This window comes from Drosophila virilis, chromosome 5 (genome assembly GCF_030788295.1).
Source record: "Drosophila virilis strain 15010-1051.87 chromosome 5, Dvir_AGI_RSII-ME, whole genome shotgun sequence".
Classification (NCBI taxonomy): domain Eukaryota; kingdom Metazoa; phylum Arthropoda; class Insecta; order Diptera; family Drosophilidae; genus Drosophila; species Drosophila virilis.
Genome location: NC_091547.1, coordinates 7,573,693 through 7,592,423, shown reverse-complemented (window position 1 = coordinate 7,592,423; position 18,731 = coordinate 7,573,693). Strand labels below are relative to the sequence as shown.

The following is an 18,731-nucleotide window of genomic DNA, read 5'->3' as shown; positions in this document are numbered from 1 at the left end:
TGATTAATTAATTATTAATTTGGTTCTGGGCTTGACTCGACGAAGACAATACCAAATGGCGTAGGTTGCCCTATCTAGGCAAAATAAAAATATCCGCATAATAATTAGCATTAAGGTTTTATAATTCATATTGATTGATTAGGGCCAAAATTTCAAAGTCGAAACCTTGCGCTGGTCGGGGCCCGCTGCTACCACGAGCAGCCAGCCCAACCAGCCCGCTCAGTTGTATTTGGACAGTATGTCGCAGCAGAGGTTAAGGATCAGCAATTCCAGTCCCGGCTCGAGATGGAGATATCTGAGGTTGCGTTCGGAGCACAGATCGCGAATAGCTGCCTTTTTTGGCGAGCTGGTGGGCACGGCCACTTTCATATTCATCGCCTGTATGGGCTGTGTGACCACGCCCATATTCCTTAACTCCCACTTCGAACTGAGCCTAAACTTTGGTCTCGCCATACTGATTGCCATACAGAGCTTTGGCGCCATTTCGGGCGCCCATCTGAATCCGGCCATCACACTGGCCGCCTTAATCTATGGCGCTCTTGGTTGGGCCATGGCAATTGCATATTTGGTGGCCCAGGTGGCAGGTGCTCTCATCGGTTACGGTTTGCTGAAGGCCGTGTTGCCCCTGAATGCCATCATTGGTGTGGACGAACCGGCTGGTGTCTGTGTCACGGTTCTCAGCAGCGACATTTCGGTGCTTCAGGGCGTCTTCATTGAGCTACTAATCACCAGTTGCCTGACAATGGTCGCCTGCTCGGTGTGGGATCCACGCAATGATAGACTCAAGGATTCGGTGCCGATACGTTTTGGCCTAACAGTCGCGAGTCTCAATTTGGCAGCGGTCAGTATAAAGCACGCAATTCTAAGTTGGCCAGATTGCAATTTCAATTGAATTTTTAACAGGGCCTATTCACCGGCTCAAGCATGAACCCGACACGATCCCTAGGACCTGCTGTGTGGAACAATTCCTGGCAGCATCACTGGATCTACTGGGTGGGTCCTTTAGTGGGTGCCGCACTCACTTCGCTTATCTACCGATTTGCTTTCAAGGGTCGCAGCGATGAAGTAATTGAACTCCGCAGTTCAAATGCCAAAATACAATTTATTGATAAGGTTTAGAGGTTAGGCTGAAGCTTTAGAAGCCATATTATTTTTTAAGTTAACCCTAAGTTTAATAAACTATTAACTAGTTCATGAACATCGCATAGAAAGGCGGCATAAAGGAGAGGAAACAAAAAACAGCTGAGAGAGACGGTAGAAAATAGCGAGGAGAAACTGTGTCCCTATGCGAGAAACATAAATAAAAAGTGTCTCAAATACTAAAATTTAGACAGAAAAAAAACATTTTAAAAAGTTCTGAACTCACTCGAGGTTATGAAAATCGCATAGAACGGCGAACCGAATCTGTAGGGTAAGAGTGTGACTCATTCGCACATGCAACGACAGGTGGCTAGCTTTCAATGCAAAGCATTTAATTTGTCAAAAATTAATCAATAATTATAAATCTGGGATTTCCAGTTTTTAATAGTCACCCAAAATAATAAAAAAAAATAAAGAATAGCGATTATCAGAGATGTCGGTACTAAGTTTACTAGCTACTTAGCGTCATGACTAAGAGACTTGGCTCCACAGCAGTAAAAATAATAATAATCAAACAGACATCAGCTCGTTCATCGACTTTTAATATTAATGATAACGTTCTGATCAAGTTAAAGACCTTTAACAAATTGATAGTCGGTAACGCCACATGACTCTACACCTAAAACTGAGCTTTGAACTGCACTTAATACAGAATTAGCTGTCGATTCTTCTGATAGCAAATATTCAATAAAAGTTAAATTTGGTATTTGGTGCAATGACAGCTAGCGCCAAGGCTTTAATTTTAGTTATGAGGGCACATTGCAGATGGAAGAGAGGAAATGTGCAAATATATAAACCTCATAGCCTTGCGAATTATTTTTTAAAAATATTCCTTGGAATGCAATCTACTCTTACTACCACTAAATGAGCTTTTTTTGTAGAATGCATTATTAAATACCTAAGTGTTTGATTTAATGGGAAATTAAATTTGGTTAAAAAAAAACTTAGCCATAGTTACAACATTTAAATTATAAAACAATCTTTATATAGGTCAGCTTAAGTTTAAAATCTATCCTTGAGAACCTACGCATTGTGTAATAAAGATTGTTTTTTTTATAAAGTCTGGACGCCAATTTTGCTCCAATCACGCAGCGTGATTTTTATTATTTATTAAAAGTACTACAGTAGTAGAGTAGAAGATGTCCACAGACGCCGACTACCGAATACGCTATGCTCCGCGCTAAATAATAATTTGAATTATAATTATTTTATATTTGATTTGTCGACGTTCGCCAAGAACCCTGAAGGAATCTACATGCTCAAAAAGCTTCTGAAAATCGATAGCTATCGATTATGGGGAAGCAAATTTATTTTAGTTGCTTATAAATAGTTAGGGTAACTAGCAGTCGATAGCTTTCGACTAGAGTATTGTAGTTTGTTTTTACCATTTGGATCTAATGGATTTGGTGCTCAGGAATGTTGCTTCGCATAAGTGCATGTCGAAGATTGCAATCAATATTTGAGGTACACGGCACTACCAATAAAATACACTTTCAACATGTTGGTCTGCCATAAAAAATATAAATATTTAGCAAAGTTCTCAGCAGTAATAAATAAATACGCATATAAGTAACAGAGTCAGCTGATAATTGGCTTTAGCGTTTGATAATTTGATAATTGATAATAGCCATTGTTGAAGATTAGTGGCAATTCAAAGTCGCCAGCATGGACGCGATTTCTGAGAGAGAGTTGAGTAGCTCTGCAAGTACCTGTCAATGGGTCGAGTGACAAAGCTAATCAGCCAACGACAACAAGCGAACACGCACAGTGTCCCAAAGTTGCTTCTCCCTATGAGTATTTGATTCAAAATTTCCACACATAAAAGCTCTATTAGAGGTCATACTCAGTTTCAAGTGATAGCAAAATTCCCTATTACGAAATCCACTGCGACATTCAATTTAAAATCTGTAGAACATTAACAAAAGTTATGAACGATTTCCACTTGATAAAAACTCTTTAAAATAGTAGCCCAATCCGTCTACGGATTAGGCATATCAAGTGTGTACGGCATAAGTCTTATAGATTCCCAAACGGAGAGGTTTCCGAGGAGCAGATAGCGGCTCTTTTGAAGATAATTAAAGAGACTGTCAGCGGATATACGAATCGAAATGGGATTGTTAGTAGGCATTGCCAAAGTAGGTACTAGTAACGCGTAATATTATATACGTAAAGAAAATACAGCCCGAAAATTTGTGTATTTAAGCACCACATTTGATTTTGTTGATCTGTATACGTGGGCTAACATAGCATCGTTTTAATTTCAATACCTCAAAGGATATTCTCTGCCAATTGTAATAATATTTGAGAAAGAGAAAGAATGCAACTTCATGCAATGGAATAAATCGAGAAAACGGACGGAATTTAATAACTTATTTACGCTTTCCGTAAAAAATGCTATGATATCTTGCGCGGCCGGTTGAAACCACTGTGCAAAGCCATAGTGCACTCTCATAATCGTCTCTGACGTGGAGGCTCAATTCAGTTGCGTGCTGTGCGTCGGGGTAAAAAGTTGGTGGTCCGTAATTTTTACATACGTGTAGCTACTACCATTATGGCCGAAGTAAACAGGAGCCGAAGGCAGGTGCTGCTGTTGCTTTTTAGTGTGATTTAAGTCTAATCCTTTGCCAATTCTTACAACTTTTGCAGAAGTCTGATTCTGGACAAGGTATGCATCATCTTTGGCGAACTGACTGCGACGGCCTTCCTAATATACCTTGGCTGCATGGGCTGTGTGCAGACCACTGTGATCGTCAACTCGCACGTCCAGATTGCAATTAGTTTTGGATTTGTCGTGTTGATCTGCATTCAGTGCTTCGGTTGTGTGTCCGGTGCGCATCTCAATCCCGCCGTAACATTGGCCAGCTATGTGTACAGGCAGATATCGTGGCCGATGGCTCTGGGCTTCTTCGTGGCCCAAATGCTAGGTGCCTTCATTGGATATGGACTGCTGAAAGCATCATTGCCCGACAATTTTATCTGCAGCACGATAACCCCACAGGGTGCCTGTCTGACCACCGTCGCCAGCGGCGTCGCACTATGGCAGGCTGTCCTTATCGAGTTCCTGATCACCTGTGTGCTGATCACTATCTGTTGCGGTGTTTGGGATCCACGTAACGCTAAATTCCAGGACTCGGTGCCCATACGCTTTGGTCTGGCCATTGCGTGTTTATCTTTAATTGCGGTGCGTATTTAACCCCTCAACCGCTCAACCATTAATCCTCTCCCAGACACGCCTATCTCTATGACATTGTATACTAATTGACTCTCATTTATATCCACATGTATTATAGGGTCAATTTACGGGCGCTAGCATGAACCCAGCCCGTTCATTCGCCCCAGCCGTATGGAACAATGCCTGGGAGAATCACTGGGTCTACTGGGTGAGTCCCTTGGCTGCGGCTTTGGTCACATCGCTTGTCTACAAGCATGTTTTCCGGCGCCAGGTAAACGACGCCCAAAAATCATTCGATCGTAACGAGTCGCTGTCGTAGGAGACAGCATTGATAAACTTAAAAAGTGTTACGTGAATAGGTCTAGCTATATTTAAATTTGCAACTGAATTCGATATAAACAATAATGGTACAAATTACCAGAGCTGCATGGTTTGCCGGCACAAGTTCGGGGTTTCTACTAAAACAGAAATATAATGCCGAAAAGTAAACTACAAACTCCGAACTCAAGCCAGCCTATCATCCAGCCAGACATTAGAAAGGTCGCCAAAACAAATAACAATTTATAGATATGTATGCCGTATGGCCTAAGGGCAATAAAATAAACCAGTTTAATGAAAATTCCTACCTTTGCGTGTTGCGAACATCTCTTGAATTGGTTCCGTCAGAAATTACAGCAGGCGACAAATTATTCTGCTCAATAAAAGCTTGTTTGGGCCTTGGGTTTGTGGTAAGTAGTTATACAATATACTGCTGACAAAAGCAGGGCTCAGTAGATGAGCAGCCTGAGTAACCCACTCATTGAGTCTCATTGTGTTCCAGGTGAGTGTTTGTCTGCCTCAGCCAATTTCCACATTTGCGAGTGTTATAAAGTACATAGGTAAAAATAAATAAAAAACCAAAAACAACAAAACAGGGTTAGATTAATAGTATAACAATATTCCATACTGTTAACTGTATCCCAAGGAATAGAAGCCATAGAATTAAAATATTAGATGCCTTGCAACAAATCTTGAAAAATTTTCCATTACAGCTGGAACTCAACATGATGCTATTTTAAATTAGATAATTGTCGAATCTTATCTAGTTGGTTGATGTTACAATCATTTCTGTCACTGTTAAGTTATAAATTATTTTTAATAAGTTGTATTAGCAAAGATGATAAACTAAGCGACGACAGTCTTGCATTTACGCAGATAAGCACATTTTAAATTTATCGCAATTCCACATGACAACTTGTTAGCCGTTGGCCTTTGTAGAACCCTTGATTTAAATAGAACTGGCAGGGAACCAACTAATTGCTGCTAAATGATCGCAACGAGTTGATAAATAAGTACATCAATGCAGAGATCTACTTATATTTGTAAAGTATATAACATATTTATTTTGACAAGCATCATTCTTATGGGCTGAGATACAATTCTGATGCGTGCCTCTCAGGAGTTTCAATCTGTAGGGGCCGATAATTCGGTGTGTAGGCAAATATCCATAGCTGTGGTATAATGATGGAAGCCAGCATTTGACCGCCTAGCTGGAGCAATACCGTTTCTGGATTTCCCTTGAATAGTGTGGGAATAAGTATCTTTGCCGGATTCATTGAGGCACCCGTAAGGTGGCCCTGCAAATGGGTTTCTAAAAACTATACATATGAAAAAGGTAACAGTCTACGTACGCCTGCCAAATTACAAACGGTCACCAGGCAGCCCATTCGTAAGGTGACCGAGTCAAGAAAACGTCCGCTGCGCACATCCCACAGTGCACTCCAGGCGAGGATCAGCACCGATGTTAGAAAACCCTCAATACTCAGGATCTGTATACTTGAAAGACTATTCATTGGCTCCACCATGCAAACGCCCTGTTTGCAAGCATCAAGCAAGCCTTGTGACAGCATCTGCAGCAGCATAAAATATCCAAATGCAGCTCCGGCCAGCTGGCAGGCAATATAAACAAACATCATATTGGAGCCAATATAGCCCAGTAAACAGCATGCAATCGAAACGCAAGGATTGGCATGTGCGCCTGATATAAATCCAAAGATGTGCATGACCACAACTGTGGCCAATCCATAGTTCAAGCTTGAGATGAGATTTCCACTGGCACCCTGATCGCGCACGCTGCAACCCATGCAGCTGATAACCATGAACAAGGCGGTTGCGCTGAACTCGCTGAGTCCGCGCATAATTGTAAAACTATTAAACAACATTTTCGACAAATGCAACATACAATTTGGTAAAGGCAAGAGAAAAGTTTTATAGAAATATGTATGTGAACTGCTGAAGTCGAGATAGGGGTCTTTATAAAAATGTTTACCGAATGTTTTTGTCAAGTTTAAATATTATTTAGCTTCTGAAAATTTGACAGCTTTGTGAGTTTCTTGTGTTTTACAAGATATGTCACAATTGGAAACACTCGCCTAATTGCTCTTATAAGTCAAATCAGGTGCCCAAGCAAGTAATTCGAATGTTGTTACAGTATTGGACTCCTGCGGTTCAAATATTGTAGCGATTTAACAATATTCTTTAAAATATTGCCAAACCTTAGACAGATAAAAGTAACGGAAACGTGGGCTAACAGGAAAAAATTCAAATTTTCAGAAATTTACTCACTGCAGCCGTTTTTAAAGGTGACCATACACTTCCAACGAGAAACAAATCATTTAGAATACCAAAAAAAATAACAGTAATGAAAATATGGTCACTCTAGATTGCACGAGTGATGCCACATCGCTGTAGTTAAAACAGAGTGGCAATTGGAGCAATACCTGCAGACACGTATTTATTTATATTAGATGTTTTTTATATAAATTGCACTCTGCCTAAATTAAGTAAACAACGCAGTAAACAACAAGCGCAGCAGCTGTCTAACAATGTTTGCCAATCTGAAAAATAAACTCATCGAGGAGGTGAAAGCGTCGCCGTCCAAATTCCAACAATTTGCAAATGCAGCCCAGGCAAGTAACAAAAAAGTGCAAATTAATAAAAACATACGCACACAAGCAAACTGTTGGCTGTGTGTGCGTGTGTATGTAGGTATGTGTCTGCTTAACGGGCAAAGGGATGCACCCAAACAGCCAGTGCAATTTTCAAAAATTGTTTTATTTGACCCATTTAACAGAAACAAGCAGCTGTGTGCACACCCAACCCCCCAAGCGCACTCATACACAATCACACCGCATGACACACACACACACACACACACGCACACACACACACATACATGACTTTTATCGGTATGCTTTTATAGGCCGCCGTGAGCTCATCGTCCAGCACAACAACACCGAACAGCTCGGAGAATACCGACACCGGCACCAATGAGAATTTCTTCAGCATCACGGAAGAGGGTAACATTTATTAGGATTCATTATTTTCTTTATCAGTGTCAAATTATAATTTGTTACTGCTCTCTACAGACACGCCACAAAACTCGCCTTACCGCCTACAGAAGTTGCCGCGCTACGGACGTGCTTCGACCCAGTCTCTGAATGGCATGGGCGGCAGCGGAGCCATACCGCGCACCCGCAAGCTATCGAACTCGTCCATGGCAAGCGATGTCTCGTTTCGCCTGCCCACCTATGATGCGCCACCGGTAAGTGCGTGTAAATTGCAAATGTGTCTCACTAGAACACCGACTAACTCTACTCTATTTACACAGACGTATCACTTGCAATCGGATTTGGATGAGACGAGCAGCGAATTTGATGACTCCGCATCGACGGCACGCCTGGATGTTATCACTAAAGATCAGCTATACGATGCGTATAAGAAATCGCTCGACCGCTATCATAAATACCGCTGCCGTTACACGGATCTGGCCAAGAAGTACAAGGAACTGGAGCGAGACAGCAGCAAGGCGAGGGTATGAGAAACAATGGGAAAAAGGAGTCTGAAACTTTGCAGACAAGTTTATAGAATTGTGTCAATTAGAGCTGTATTCAAGCTTTGTCTAAATAGATCTTCCAATATCAAGTTCTGTTCGCACGCTTTAGGTAGCTTAAGGAAATAGAAACGAATCTCCAATATTATTTTCAGTTGCATGTATTATAGTACCAGCTTATATATTTGAGTTTCATTTTATAATCTCTGCGAAGTAACTCGAAATTCCTTTCAAGACAAGTGTCAAGTGTCTAAAGATAAATATATACTTTTTGGGTTCGCAAGTAGCTTTTGACAATAATAATACCGTCTGCAAAGGATCTTTATATTCTTGCAACATTTCGCCAACTGCAAGCCCCTCTAACCACATATCTCTTTCAGTCTGTGCTTGTGGAGACGCAGGATAAAGCGCTGCGTCGCATCAGCGAGTTGCGTGAACAATGCACCCTGGAGCAGCAGGCGAAGGCACATCTGGAGGAAGCTTTGCGCATCGAAATGGATGACATGAGCTGCAAGATGCAGGCCTACCAAACCAAGCTGAAGCTACTAGGCGAGAATCCGGATAACGTGACCGCCGCACTGGAGCGCGGCCAGGCGGACAAGCTGATTGATCTTGAGGAGCCAATAATAGTTCCTGAGTCAGCGCCAACTGCAAATGGCAGTCAACCTGCACAGGAGCTGGACGAAGAACTGGCGAAGCTTAGGCAATCGCTGGCCGAACATGAGGCACAGTTAAAGCAGCTGAGCAAAACCAATGAGGAGGCCAACAGCACAATTGCTGCGCTGCGTAAGCAGGAGGAAGAGAATGTGCTGTTGCTGGCACAGACCAAACAAGCTATACACACTGAGCTGGAGCATAAGGAAGCCGAAGTGCGCCAACTGCAGGAGAAGGTTAAGCAGCTAGAAATTGAATTGGACACGGCCAATGGCAGGGAAACGCAGTCGGTTGACATCAAGGAGCAACTTAAGAAACTACAAAGCGCCAAACAGGAAGTTGACGCTAAACTCATTGCAACGGAGCATGTGCTAAGCACACTGAGAGTGGAGCACACGGAAAAGGAGCAACAGCAAAAAAAAATAGAGTCCGAGCTGGCCAGCAAAGGCAAGGAGCTGCAGCAGTTGCAGGAGCAGTTGAAGCAACAAGAAGCTGAGCTGGCTCAGGCAACCAGTCGTGAATCGCAGGCAAAGGACATCGAGGAACAGCTGAAGACGCTGCAGAATGCCAAACAAGAGGCAGAAGCAAAACTTGCTGCAACAGAACTAGAATTAAATGCTCTCAAAAATAACCAAGAAGCAGAACAACAGCAAGTGGCATCGCAGCTTGCGAAAACGACAGCTGAACTGGCGCAAAGAGAAAGCAAACTGCAGCAGTTGGAGGAGCAGTTAAAACAGCAAGAAGCCGAGTTGCAAATGGCCAACAGTCGGGAGACGCAAGTCGAAGCTGTCAAAGAACAATTATTGCAGCTGCAAAATGCCAAACAGGCAGCGGAGGCTCAGTTGCTTACAACGGAGCAATTGTTAAATACACTGAGATTAGAGCACACGGAAAAGGAGCAACTGGCAGCGTCGCAGGAAAAGCAGCTGCAGTCCAAGCTGGAACATAAGGAGAATGAACTGTGCCAATTGCAGGAGCAGCTTACAAAACTAAAAGCAGAGCTCGAAACCGCCAATTCTCAAGACGAGCTCAATGAGCAGCTGCACAACGCCCAACAGGCAGCAGATGCCCAGCTGCTGGCCATGGAACAACAGCTGAACACACTGAAAAACGAGCAGGCGGCAAAGGAGCAACAGGTGGATGCGCTGCAGGAGCAACTGCGCACGCTGAAAACGGACAGCGAGCAGAGTTTGCAGGACTTGCGCCTGCATAACACTCAGCTGAATGAAATTGTACAGCGCTATCAGCAAAATGAGTCGAGCTTGGATGAGCTGCAGAGTCAGCTAGAAGACGCCCGAGTTCGACTGAGGGAGCAGGAGCAGCGTGTGCTTGAAACTGAAAAGAGCCTGGAAGTCGAGCAGGAAATGGTTGCCGCACTCAGCGCTGAAAAATCAGCAGCTGAGGAACAGACGCTCAAGCTGCAGCGTGAGCTGCAAGCCCTAAGCGATCAATACGCCAGCAGCAATAAGAGTGAGTCGGAGGCGACGGCAGCTTTAAGGTTGCAGATCGAAGCGCTCAACGAACAGGTGACTGCTGCTCAGGCCGGCACGCTGGCCAAGGAAAAGGAGCTAAAGGCGGTCGCAAACAAACTAAACAAGCTGAAAAAGCAACACGAGCAGCTGCAGGCAAAGCATAGCGAGCAAGGCGTCAGCCTGGAGCAGCTCAAGGCAGAGGCGGTGAACGCAGAACAGCTGCGGCGCGAGAAGCAAGAGCTGCAGGAGCGCGTCAATGTCATACTCGAGGAGATAACAACCATGCAGGCCCATGTGCAGGAAGTGCAGGCTGCACAGACGCAACTGGAGCGCGAAAAGCAGCAATTGGAAACACACATTGAGGCACTGCAGCAACAGCAGCAGGAACGCGATGCGCAGGGTGAGCAGTCGTCGGCCAGGCTTGAGGAGATTGAGCGCGAGAATAGCAAACTGGCCGAGCATAACTGTCTGCTGCAGGAGCAAAATAATCACTTGCAGAAACAACAGGACGAGCTCAACAGGTTGCAGAACAAATTGCAGCAGGTGCTCGATGAGCACTCCAAGCTGCAAAATGCGCAGGAGATTATGGAGCATGATCATCGCACGCTGCAGGACAAATGCGATGCCTATGAAAAGGAAAATCTCATAGCAAAGGATGAACTCAAATGCCTGCAACAAGAAAAGGATGCCTTAGAGGCGCAAAGAAGTAGCTTGCAGCTTGACCTGGATCAAGCACAGCAACAGCTGTCAGAGGTGCGCGAGCGACAACGCGAACTGGAGCAGCACCTGGCAGAGCAGACGCAACGCTGCACTGAGCTGGAGGCCAGCAATGAGCAGGTGGCCACACTCCAGGCAACCGTCCACAATTTACGCGAGCAGCTGGACTCATTTAAAGAGACGGAGAAGGCCATGCTCGAAAAAGCTCAAGCTGCCAGCATTAACCATGCAGCGCAGCTGGAAACGCTGGAGGCACGTTGGAGTGCTGCCAATGGGGATGTGCAGCGACTGCACGAGGCGAACGACGCGCTGCAGCGGGAAATCGAGACGCTGAAGAACTCCACGCATGAGAAGTCCGCATACGAACAGCTACAAATCGAAAATGAATACCTAAACAAACATACCAAACAACTGGAAATGGAACTCTCGCAGGCGTTGACCTCGCACGGCGACAGCGGCGAGAAACTGAAGTCTCTGCAATGTGAGTTGTACGTGCTGCAGGAGCAGGTCTTGCAGCATGCCAGCCAGCTGGCCGAGAAGGACTCCGACGCCGCCGCAGCCAAGGCGGAGGCGGCGCAACTGAAGTCCGCGCTGGAGGAGCAAGCAATAGAGTTGACACGCCAGGTGGAGCATGCCAAATTTGTCAGCGAACAAAATGACACGGTACAAAAGGAGCTATTGCAGTCACAGCAACAACTGCAGGAACGCCAAGCTGAGCTGTCGAAAGCGCAAGAGCGCTGTCTTAGCCTCGAAGAGCAACTGGACAAGCAGCAGAGTGAGCAGGATAAGGAACAGGCAAAGCCAGCAGCAACACTGTCCAACGATTCCGAGCATTTGCGCAGCCTCAACGAGCAGCTGCAACGCGAGCTGGAGGATCTGAAGCATAAAAGCAACGGGGAGCAGACAAATCTGCAGCAGGAAATCGATGAGTTGCAGGCCAATAACAAAGAAATGACGGAACGCATCACGGAACTGGAAACGTTACGTGCCGGCATACAGGCACAGCAGCTGTTGGCCAGCCTGGCGCCCAAAAGCGTCCAGCAGGCAGCTGCCAACGATGAGAAAGCCCAGCTGGAGTCAAAACTGAAAGACATCATGAACGAGGTGCAGGATGTGACCAATCGGAACCTGTTTCTCGAACAAAAGTGCGAAAACTTTCTCATACTCGAGCAATCCAATGAGCGTCTGAAGCTGCAAAACGCCAAACTATCGCGGCAATTGGATGAAACACTGGTAAGTGCTCAATTCCAACGATTATTTCCATATGCTAAACCGCTTTTTCACGTCTTGCAGGTATCCATGCAGCATAGCGACAGCGTGCCAGCTAACACGGAATTCGAGTATCTGCGCAACATCATGTTCCAGGTAGGCAGCAGCACCAAGCTGCACACAAGAAGAATGGCTTAATCGCCTTAAAGGGTTGTAGGCTGTCTACTCCTGTATCTGATGTCGATAAGATTTGGGTCATGTGGTTGAACTGGTAAATGCCCAGTTTGGTCAGGTTATCTTAGACAGACGGACAGACGGGCAAACAGGCAGACTTGTCTACATCGACTCGGCTGTTGACACTGCTGAAGAATATATTAACTTAATGAAGTCGCAGATGTCTCCGTCTTTGTGTTACACATTTCATGACAAAATCATAAGAGTTTAAATAAGTGTTTGGTGATTTGTAAGGTAAAGGTATACGTATACATAAATTGTTAGTCTTTTGGTGTATTCACATACCTAAATCCTATTTTCTCTGTCTTAGAATTATACAACAATCGGACAACAAAGAATCATATTTTCTTATTTTTTGTTGGAAAAACTGAGCAAAGTAGCAAATATGCATTTCCTAGCAATTGGTTACTAAATCTTTATCTATTTGTAGTATGTAACACTTTGTTAATTTATCTCTTTATGTTTGCAGTATTTGACCGGGAATACAAACAACGAAACTTTGGTTAAAGTCATATCGGCAGTGCTGAAATTTTCGCCCCAGCAGGCACAGGTTGCCCTCGAAAAGGAGCACCAGCGGCGCTCACTAGTATGTATTCGAAACAAAATTAAATTAAATAACCTTCTTATATATGTTACTGATTGCAGCTAAATAAACTGATCTAGCAAGAATTTTTGGTACTCTACGGAAGCAGCGGCAGCTGGTGGCAGCCTTGCAATGAAACGCTTCTAGACTACTAAAATCAGAGCTGAACCGTTTAGCCCAAGTTCACAAGTACCTTACCTCAACTTAGCCACAGGTTGTTGCTCACCGCTGCATAAAGGCATTTCGACTTGAGGGCGTTGTTAATAATACTTAAATATCATACTGCAATATTTGGACATACTTACATATGTGTAGCCCATTGTACAGTGTCGGGAAACTACAGCAAAAATAACCGCTCTATTTTGTACATTTGACAACTATGCTAAAATATCTGTGCTGCTCGTTTAACACCAACTCCATGCTTTTTCCATTTACCGTGCAATCATTTCTACATTTAATGTGTGTATTCCTTGCTAATTCGATGTTCATTTTAGCTGTAAGTGAAAAATTGTAAAGATATCAATTGCAGTTAGCATTTAGTTTAATTCAAAATAATATATATAAAAATATTCATAAATAAATAGTTACAATTCATACAATTTACCAACTCGATATTCGGAAACCATCCTTAGCGATACAGCAGATACTGATGCCGGCGTTCAACAAAGCTGCGCAGCATGGCCCGTGTCAGAGATGTTAGCTGATAGCTCGGCCTATAGCCCTGCAATGCGTCCAGAGCAAATCCGTAACCGAACCGCTGTGTGCGCAATATGGCTTGAACGGCTGCTTGCTGGACAAGGGGTCGCGGCGCCGCCACGAGTATACGCTTGAAGAGCGCTATGTAGCCAGAGATATCCGATTTGCCATCCAGCGGCAGCTGTTTGACAATCATTGAAATGCACTGCAGCAGGCTCTCTAGCCGCGCATCGTACTCCTCGCTTTGGATGCACAGATCACAGTAGCTGTTGGCCAGCGGCAGCAGATGTTCCGCCAGCACATTGCTCACATTCAGATGGGCGCTTCGCCTGCAGAATAGCGCAAAGGCATAGCTAAGCTGATGGGCGCGGCCAGCTTTTATTTTCTCTACCAGATTCTCGATCACCTGCTGCTTGGTGGGTTCAAATGGCTGAAAGTGATATTCAAAGCGTAGCTTGGAAATTAGCGCACGATCGGTTCCATGCGGATCGCTGACATTGTACTGATGGCTCATCAGCAGATGCTTGATCACCGTAATCAATGGATCCGCATGATCATAATCTCGTTCCTCTCGATGCGGCAGCACAGTTGGAAAATGGCATAGCACCACCAGCACCAGTTGCGTCATCTGCTTGCTATAATGATAGAGTATTTTGGCTAGCAATAAGCGTGCAGGATTAACATAGCTCTCGACGGGACTCGTTAGGTTTGCCTGCAGTCCAATCAACTGCAAATAGAGTTTCACAAATTTGATTGCCACCGGGTCTGCGAGTCGCTCCTTCAGGCTAAATAAACGCTGCTCCAGCGTGTTCATGAAACGCTCGATAAACGTGCAGCTCTGGCACTCCAACTGCCTAACCACAGTCAGCAGACGCTCTTCGGCGCTGCCATCAGCAGCTTCCAACTGCAGTTCTCCATATGCCGTTATCAGCACATTGATAAGCACCTGGGCATCGGCTGCTTCCAGTTGAACAGGGCTCAAGTCTAGCGGCACCGAGTGCTTCAAGTAATCAACAATTTTTGGCTGCAGTTGGTCCATTTGTTTCTTGTTTAGCTTCTGCTTGCGATGTCCACGTTGCTTGGCATTGGCTTTGACAGCGTTTACCAAGAAACTAAGCAACGCCTTTGGCACGCTCGCGCTGTGCTCACCCCCGGGCGGCTCTAGTGGAATTTCGATGGGCTCGCTGTCAACCTGCTCGCAGCCAACCGGCGACATGGGTGAACAAGCATCTATGCAGCTGGGCTGCGTTTCACCTGTGGCTTTGATCGTTCCCTGGTTATCTGCTTCAAGTAACAGCTGCTTGGCTTGGAGTCGCGTAAGACGCTTCTCAACGGGCTGCGAATCGGATGTGCTCCGCGTGCTCGAGTTCCGTTTGCGTTTGCCAGCGGGCATGCTCACGGGCAGCACCTCAAGAGCATTTTCAAGTTTCATTTCTTCATCATGTTGATCGGAATCGCTGTGCATATCACTATTATTGATAGCCAAACGCATGTTCGTGCTGTCCGCATCCGAATCGGTTGTTTCCTCACTTGTCGCTGCTTGAGACTCGTATGTGCTACGCGTGTTTGCTCCTCGTTTGCGTTTGCCAGGAGGCGTTGTCGCAGTCAGATTATCTATATCATTGCAAAGCCTCATATCTTCATCGTGGGGATCCGATCCCCTGGATAGATAACCATCATTGATGACTAAAGGCCTTTCCATGCTGTCCGTATCCGAATCGTTTGCTTCTTCACTTGACGCCGCTTGAAGCTCAGATAAGCTGTCCTTGCTTGATTTTCGACTTCGTTTGCTAACGGACATCCACGTATGCGACTGCTCTACATTTGGCAGTTTTATTTGATCATTGTGGTTCTCGGAGTTGCATTGAATGCCTCCATCTTCTTCACTTGTGGCTGGCTTAGACTCGGAACTGACATGCGAGTATCCTTTTTGAATGGATTCGATAGAAGGCGTCACCTTTATAAACTTATCTACTTTATTGTGGTCATCGGTGTTGCTGCGAAGATCCACATCATTGATGATTAAGTTGCTCTCCGTGTAGCCCGCAGCGGAATCATTTGTTTCACTTGACTCGGATGTGTTGCGCTTCTTAACTTTTCGCCTGCTTATACCAGCTGGCCTCGGTACAGGCATTTGCCTCCTTACGGCATTTGGAACTAATACATTTTCCTGATAATGATCAGAGACGCTGTGAATACCATCATTGGTATCCAATATCCTGTCCATGCTATCCGCATTCGAATCGTTTGCTTTTTCATTTGATGCCGGTTGCGACTCGGATTCGCAACGTTCGCTTGTTTTTCGCATGCGTTTGCCAGCAGACGTCTGCTCAACAATTGCCAGTTTTATATCTTTCTCGTGGTGTTTGCAGTTGTTGCCAGGATTACACTCATTGAGGATTGAAGGTTTATCCACGCAGTCTACATTTGAATCTAAAGCCTCTTCGCTTGTTGTCTTTGGCTGTGACTCGGAGCTGATAGGAGAGCTTGCTTCTTCGCTTAATGCCGGCTGTGACTCACATGAGCTGGGGCTGTTTTCTGTTTGATTGGCCAACTCCGTCGGCAATTCCACTGCTTTTGGGTGTGATATATCTACATGATGGTGGTTGTGCAAAACGCCATCATTGACGTCTAGACTTTTCGAGTGCGTAACTAAATCGTTTGCTATTTTTCCTTGCTGACACGTTTGTTTAGCTTTATGTTGTTGTGCTTCTCCATCTTCCGAATCGGAATCACTGCCAAATAAGGACCACAATTGCGCTTTGCTGCTTTCAACTCCTACAGCAACTTGTTCACAATCGAGACTTGTGACTGGCGATTGAGGATTATCCCCTTCTGATTCCAATTGATGCTTCTCTATAGCCGGTTGCATGTCTAGTCTATCGTGCAACTGTGCTGCAGGACTTTTTGGGGCAAACTCCTTACAAACAGCCGGTGTGTTCGGCGGCTGTTGATTGTTTGCTGTTGCAGCTGGTAATTGCAGCCATTGACGCTCCTCTGCATTCAATTGAATGTGCAGATTATCACAGTTGATGTTATGGAAAGCATTTAAATTGCTTAGGAAATCTACCGCAGTTTCTGTGGTCTCGACGGGTTTTGCAATTGCCTCCGGCTGCGGTTGCGGCTTTGGTCGTGAGTAAGGTCTAGCGCGTCTATTTAGCCTCTTTGGCTTGGTTTTGGGCTTCGGCCTTGCCCTGAACTGAGGTTTGATCGGCAGACGAATCGGTGTCAGGTCTACGCCAATTTCCGGTGGTGGCTCTATTATGGGATCGATGCAAACATCAAGCGGTGTTCGCTCCTCGGGCTCTGCCAGAAAATCGGAGGGTTCTGCAATCAAGTTGTTTAGTTGATGTCCAAGTGAATTCAATGTTAAGGGCTTACCCCTGTGGCTGCCTTTGCTACCACATGACACATTCTGCGCCTGATGGGTTTCGTATAGCGTATCAAACCAGCTGCGAAAATCTGCTTGGCTAATGGAGCTCGCGGAGCGACTCTGCAGGGCAACGAGCACCATTTGGCCCATCACTTGCCAGACCTCCTCGAAGACTTGGGGCGGCATTTTAGCTAAAACGCTTTGATTGTGCGGCAGAAAGCTAAGTAGCTCCTTTGCCATGTGGTGGCTATTGCCATCTAGCGCAGCAGCATCCGCAGGTATCGCTAGCTCGTCCTTGACGCTGTCGTACATGGCCCGCGACGGTGGCCGGGAATCGGAGCGTTTCAGCTGTGCTGGCAGCTGTGGCAGAAAGTCAATCTCACGCTGCACATTGCACAGATCTGTGCAGGTGCCCACACTTATTGCGGTCAACGTTTCGGTTGGCGGTGTTTGATCCCCGATGGGACTGAGCGGTGTTATTGTCCACGAGAGAACCTTATCCAATATTTGATGAGCATTCAGTGCGGGCTTAGGCTCTGGAAAGCACGTGCCCATGTCATGCATTTGGATGAAGGAGGCCGTCGTCGTTCCGCGCGTTGTTGTTGTGTTTTTGTGCTGTATGCCCTGATCCCTAGTGGTCACAAAACTCTCACTTTGTGTGGCTATCGAGCACATGTCTGGCTTGGTGGGTGCAGGCGTTGGTAAAACCGGCAGCGGCTGCGTTTGAGTTGCTTGCGATGCAGCTGCCACCCCCTTTGATCGCCTCTTTGTGGGGCTCTTTGGCGCGGGTATAGAAATATTCGCTGACTTGCAGTAGTCCTTCAGCTTGCGCAACATATTATGTTCGGTGCGGGTTAGACCGCTGGCGTGAGGATCGCCGACAATGCGCTGCGCCAGCTGCATGAAAATAATGATCATTTCTTTGGCATCAACTGGCATCCACTTGGTCTTTAGCTCTTCCTGCAAGTGCTCACAGTTTAACTTCTGAACATCCAACTGTTTCTCTAGATCGACGCAGCGTTCGCTGTGCTCGAGTGCACGCCGCTCGAGCTCGATGCGTTGTTGTTTCTCCCGCTGGTATAGCTCGGTTACCTCGCTCGCGGTTCGCTGCATGCCACAGAGCTGCTGCTGTTGTGCCTGAAGCTCCTTCACCTGGCGCACCAGTTCATCGTTGTTCGCAATCAGGTCGGCGACTCGTAGGCGCTTTTTCGTAGACTTCCCATTGATGGGAAAGCTACTGTTGATTTCATTTTGCGACAGTTCTTGTGGTGTGCTTAACAGAAAATCGAACTCATCAAAACCCAAATTCTCAGGCATGGCCGTATTTCGTTTTGTTGTTTTTGGTTTCACGTGTTTTTCTGTGAGCGGTAAACGTTTATGCTCTTTGGCAGGGCACGTGCGGCTTACCGAACAAACGCAATTATATTAAAACGAGTAGGGTGCATATTAAATACTTCAATTCCATGAACAAGCATTCTAACAATACGCTCTGTGCATAAATGTTAAAATTATGAGAAAAAAACAAAATAAAATTAGCGCGTTTCACGACCGGCAAGGAACTAACAACATTAACACTGTGAATGGCAAAGAGTGTGACCGTAGTAAACACA

The 18,731-nt window shown here is 45.4% G+C and overlaps 4 protein-coding genes across 7 annotated transcripts; 2 read left to right on the top strand and 2 right to left on the bottom strand.

Annotated features, from left to right (window-relative positions):
- The first annotated feature begins 75 nt into the window (after window positions 1-75).
- Eglp3 (Entomoglyceroporin 3) lies at window positions 76-2,013 on the top strand. Its single transcript, XM_032436140.2, has 2 exons — window positions 76-841; window positions 904-2,013. Exons 1-2 carry the CDS (start codon window positions 239-241, stop codon window positions 1,117-1,119), a joined length of 819 nt encoding a protein of 272 aa, XP_032292031.1. The 5' UTR covers window positions 76-238; the 3' UTR covers window positions 1,120-2,013.
- A 1,305-nt stretch (window positions 2,014-3,318) lies between these two features.
- Golgin245 (golgin subfamily A member Golgin-245) lies at window positions 3,319-13,655 on the top strand. 2 transcript variants are annotated; one of them, XM_002050779.4, is made up of 8 exons: window positions 7,044-7,260; window positions 7,554-7,650; window positions 7,720-7,895; window positions 7,962-8,165; window positions 8,564-12,259; window positions 12,320-12,391; window positions 12,939-13,055; window positions 13,115-13,655. In XM_002050779.4, exons 1-8 carry the CDS (start codon window positions 7,177-7,179, stop codon window positions 13,130-13,132), a joined length of 4,464 nt encoding a protein of 1,487 aa, XP_002050815.1. In that variant the 5' UTR covers window positions 7,044-7,176; the 3' UTR covers window positions 13,133-13,655. The 2 variants fall into 2 exon arrangements, with proteins under 2 accessions (XP_015030136.1, XP_002050815.1); XM_015174650.3 differs by lacking the exons at window positions 7,044-7,260; window positions 7,554-7,650; window positions 7,720-7,895; ... (3 more) ...; window positions 12,939-13,055; window positions 13,115-13,655 and adding exons at window positions 3,319-3,717; window positions 3,787-4,321; window positions 4,431-4,931.
- Window positions 5,666-6,628, bottom strand: Eglp1 (Entomoglyceroporin 1). The gene is made up of 2 exons (XM_002050778.4): window positions 5,983-6,628; window positions 5,666-5,928 (listed from the first exon to the last, which is right to left on the bottom strand). The coding sequence occupies exons 1-2, from the start codon at window positions 6,529-6,531 to the stop codon at window positions 5,713-5,715; spliced, it is 765 nt and encodes a 254-aa protein (XP_002050814.2). The 5' UTR covers window positions 6,532-6,628; the 3' UTR covers window positions 5,666-5,712.
- On the bottom strand, window positions 11,997-18,708 carry Ice1 (Interacts with the C terminus of ELL 1). Of its 3 annotated transcripts, none has more exons than XM_070209591.1 (3): window positions 17,130-18,708; window positions 13,650-17,075; window positions 11,997-13,546 (listed from the first exon to the last, which is right to left on the bottom strand). In XM_070209591.1, exons 1-2 carry the CDS (start codon window positions 18,436-18,438, stop codon window positions 13,681-13,683), a joined length of 4,704 nt encoding a protein of 1,567 aa, XP_070065692.1. In that variant the 5' UTR covers window positions 18,439-18,708; the 3' UTR covers window positions 11,997-13,546; window positions 13,650-13,680. The 3 variants fall into 3 exon arrangements, with proteins under 3 accessions (XP_070065692.1, XP_070065693.1, XP_032292025.1); XM_070209592.1 differs by having other exon boundaries at window positions 13,657-17,075; XM_032436134.2 differs by lacking the exon at window positions 11,997-13,546 and having other exon boundaries at window positions 13,576-17,075.
- Between the last annotated feature and the right edge of the window lie 23 nt (window positions 18,709-18,731).